Below are 3,375 nucleotides of genomic sequence, written 5' to 3' on the forward strand. Positions count from 1 at the left end.
CAAAAACCGCGATAGAGTGAAGCCGCGGAAGTCGAAGCGCGAAGTGGCGAGGGTTCACTGTATAGCAACCCTAAGGACATAGTCGAACTCCTCCGTGGGTTTCCAAGGCTGTAAACCTGCGTGGAAGCCGAATGTGACCACTGCGCCACCAGGACTGCTCAGAACAACAGTGGCCATTTGTCCAGTGCTGACTGTGGGCCCAGGGCAGGGCCGCATTCTCTGGGTGAGTTCTCTCGCTTCACCGCACAGCGATCTTCCAAAGTAGGAAGTATGTATACATATATATTGTTTGTTTTGTTTTTCTCAGCCAAGGTCACACAGGAAATAAGCGGCAGAGGTGGGATTCAAAGCCAGGTAGTGGCCTGGTTTTTAATGCTTCTCATAGTTAAAACTCAACTGCAAGTTCAGGTGTGATCTCTCGACCCCTGCCAGGCAGGTGCCCACATCCGTCTCTAACTCTGTGGGCCTTCAGTGAGGCTTGGAACTCAGCTCCGAGCAGCCAATCTAAGTGGGAAGGCAAAAAGCAAAGGAGAGCCCCCACTCATTCTAGTTTCCATCCTATTTTAAAAATCATAACCTGTGCAGTCATGCCCTCCAGTTGCAGGGATAATCCTATAAATGGACTAAGCTTCTTTCTATAAATATCTACCTCCTCGGCCTCCTTCCTGCTGACCCGTGTGTTTTTTTGGACATAGGTGGGTAGAGTCGCCGACTGCCGCCAACAGCGCCTTGCTTTGGTGCCCAGCAATCTCTCACCGTACGCTCAAACGCTCATCCTGGATGCCAACCCTCTCAAGATCCTATGGAACGATTCCCTGCAGCCCTACCCTCACCTGGAGAGCCTCAATCTGCACAGCTGTCACCTGGCACACATCCACCGGGGCGCCTTCCAGGGGCAAAGCCACCTGCGCAGCCTGGCTCTGGCTGACAATGCTCTCTCAGAGAACTACAGGGAGACGGCAGCGGCTTTCCACTCCCTCCCGGGTCTGCGGAGGCTGGACTTGTCGGAGAACTCCCTGACGGAAGACATGGTGGCCCTCATGCTCCAGAACCTTTCCTCGCTGGAGTCGGTCTCCCTGGCAAGGAACACCATCATGCGGCTAGACGACTCCGTCTTTGAGGGCCTGGGGCGCCTCCGGGAGCTGGATTTGCAGAGGAACTACATCTTTGAGATTGAGGGTGGTGCTTTTGATGGTTTGCCTGTGCTTAGACAGCTCAACCTGGCCTATAATAACCTGCCTTGCGTTGTGGACTTTGGCCTCACCCAGCTGCAGGTCCTCAACGTCAGCTACAATGCCCTGGAGTGGTTTCTGGCTTCGGGGGGAGAAGCCGCCTTTGAGCTGGAGACGCTGGACCTTTCCCACAACCAGCTGCTCTTTTTCCCTCTCCTGCCCCAGTGCAGCAAGCTGCACACCCTCCTGCTGCGGGACAACAACATGGGCTTCTACAAGGACCTGTACAACACCTCGTCGCCGAAGGAGATGGTGGCCCAGTTCCTCCTGGTGGATGGCAACGTGACCAACATCACCACAGTCAACCTCTGGGAAGAGTTTGCTTCCAGCGACCTCTCAGAGCTCCGCTTTCTAGACATGAGCCAGAACCAGTTCCAGTATCTGCCAGATGGCTTCCTGAGGAAAATGCCTTCTCTGTCCCACCTGAACCTCAACCAGAATTGCCTGAGGCGGCTCCACATCCGGGAGCACGAGCCCCCAGGAGTGCTCACCGAGCTGGACCTGAGCCAGAACCAGCTGTCCGAGCTGCAGTGGGCTCCGGAGCTCCGGGGCTGCCTACGGAGTCTCCAGGTATTCAACCTGAGCTCCAACCAGCTCCTGGGGGTCCCGCCTGGCCTTCTGGCTGACGCCAGTAACATCACTACAATTGACGTGAGCCACAACCAGATCACACTCTGTCCCCCGCCAGGTCACCCGGGCCCTGCGGGCACCGCCAGCTGTGTCGATTTCAGGAATATGGCATCTTTGAGGAGCCTCTCTTTGGAGGGCTGTGGGTTGGGCACCCTACAAGACTGTTCATTCCAGGGGACCTCTCTCACTCACTTAGATCTGTCCAGTAACTGGGGGGTTCTGAATGCCAGTCTCGCCCCTCTCCAGGACATTGCCCCCACATTACAGGCCCTGTCTCTCAGGGACGTGGGCCTTCGTTCCAGCTTCACAGAGCTGGACTTCTCTGCATTTGGGAAGCTGAGGGACTTGGATCTGTCAGGAAATGCCTTGACTCGGTTCCCCAGGTTTGGAGGCAGCCTGGCCCTGCAGAGCCTGGATCTCCGCAGGAACTCCCTCACAGCCCTTCCGCAGAGGGCTGCGACCGAGCAGCTTGTGAGGAGCCTGCGGACCCTCTACCTCAGTCAGAATCCCTATGACTGCTGCGGGGTGGAGGGCTGGAAGGCCCTGCAGCGCCTGCAGACTCCGCGCATCCCCGACTTGGCCATGGTCACCTGCAACCTGTCCTCCAAGATAATCCGCCTGGTGGACCTGCCCCGAGAGGTGCCCCAGGACTGTCAGTGGGCGCAGGTGGACATGGGCCTGCTGTATCTCGTGCTCATTCTCCCCAGCTGCCTCACCCTGCTGGTGGCCTGTACCGTCATCTTCCTCACTTTTAAGAAGCCTCTGCTTCAGGTCATCAAGAGCCGCTGCCACTGGTCCTCCATATACTGACCCTGGCCGCCTGCCTGCGCTTGTAAGACAAGCTCTTCGGCTGCGTGTCAGGACCCAGCGCAGAGGCCAACTCTGATGAACTAGAGGTTCAAAGTCTTTCCCTCTCTCAGTCCTTCTCAGTTCTTCCTTCATCATCCTCATTCATCAGCATCACCATCCTGGTACACTATTTATTAAGTAACATTCGATGAAAATAAAAGACAGGGCGTCTCAAATATTTTTCTAATCAAATGAGGCTTGTGTTTCATCTCCTTTTATTTCCCACCCCCACCCCCTCGAGTTCTTGGCTAGTTTCCCTTGAATGATTCCCCAGTAGCCTTCTCTTGGTGAGTCCGTGGAGCTAGGGAGAAAGGGCAGGGATCGCTTTCGGTGGGTGGTGAGCGTCAGTGCCCCCTGAGGTCCCTCAAGAACAGGAAGAGGGACCTGCATGAGATGGGAGCCCTTGGCTCCTGCCTCGTTTGGCTTCCAATGTCACTGCTGCCAGAGTGGGTGGTGGCAAGTCCCGGTCCAGGGCCCACGATTCACAGTTGGAGTCTCTGGAATAGAGACAAACAATCCGAACTTTTGTGGGAAAGTTCAGCGAGCAATAAATGGCTCCCGGAGTATCTCTGCAGTGCATGGAACACCGGGCACAGCCCTCGTGCTGAGGGAAAGTGAGGACGGACGCAGAAAGGAACGGGTTCGGCTGACTTGTGGACCGTGC

The 3,375-nt window shown here is 56.1% G+C and overlaps 1 protein-coding gene across 1 annotated transcript in view; it reads left to right on the top strand.

Annotated features, from left to right (window-relative positions):
- NRROS (negative regulator of reactive oxygen species) overlaps nt 1–2,906 on the top strand; it is a 5,234-nt gene extending 2,328 nt beyond the window's left edge. Inside the window, exon 2 of the mRNA XM_004712262.2 lies at nt 696–2,906. Within this exon, the coding sequence (XP_004712319.1) occupies nt 696–2,672 (1,977 nt within the window). The 3' untranslated portion in view covers nt 2,673–2,906. The remainder of the gene's footprint in view (nt 1–695) is intronic.
- The last annotated feature ends 469 nt before the right edge of the window (nt 2,907–3,375 follow it).

The sequence above is a fragment of the Echinops telfairi genome, unplaced genomic scaffold, assembly GCF_000313985.2.
Source record: "Echinops telfairi isolate 266 unplaced genomic scaffold, ASM31398v2 ScPeMD7_17;HRSCAF=63, whole genome shotgun sequence".
NCBI classification, from domain to species: Eukaryota; Metazoa; Chordata; class Mammalia; order Afrosoricida; family Tenrecidae; genus Echinops; species Echinops telfairi.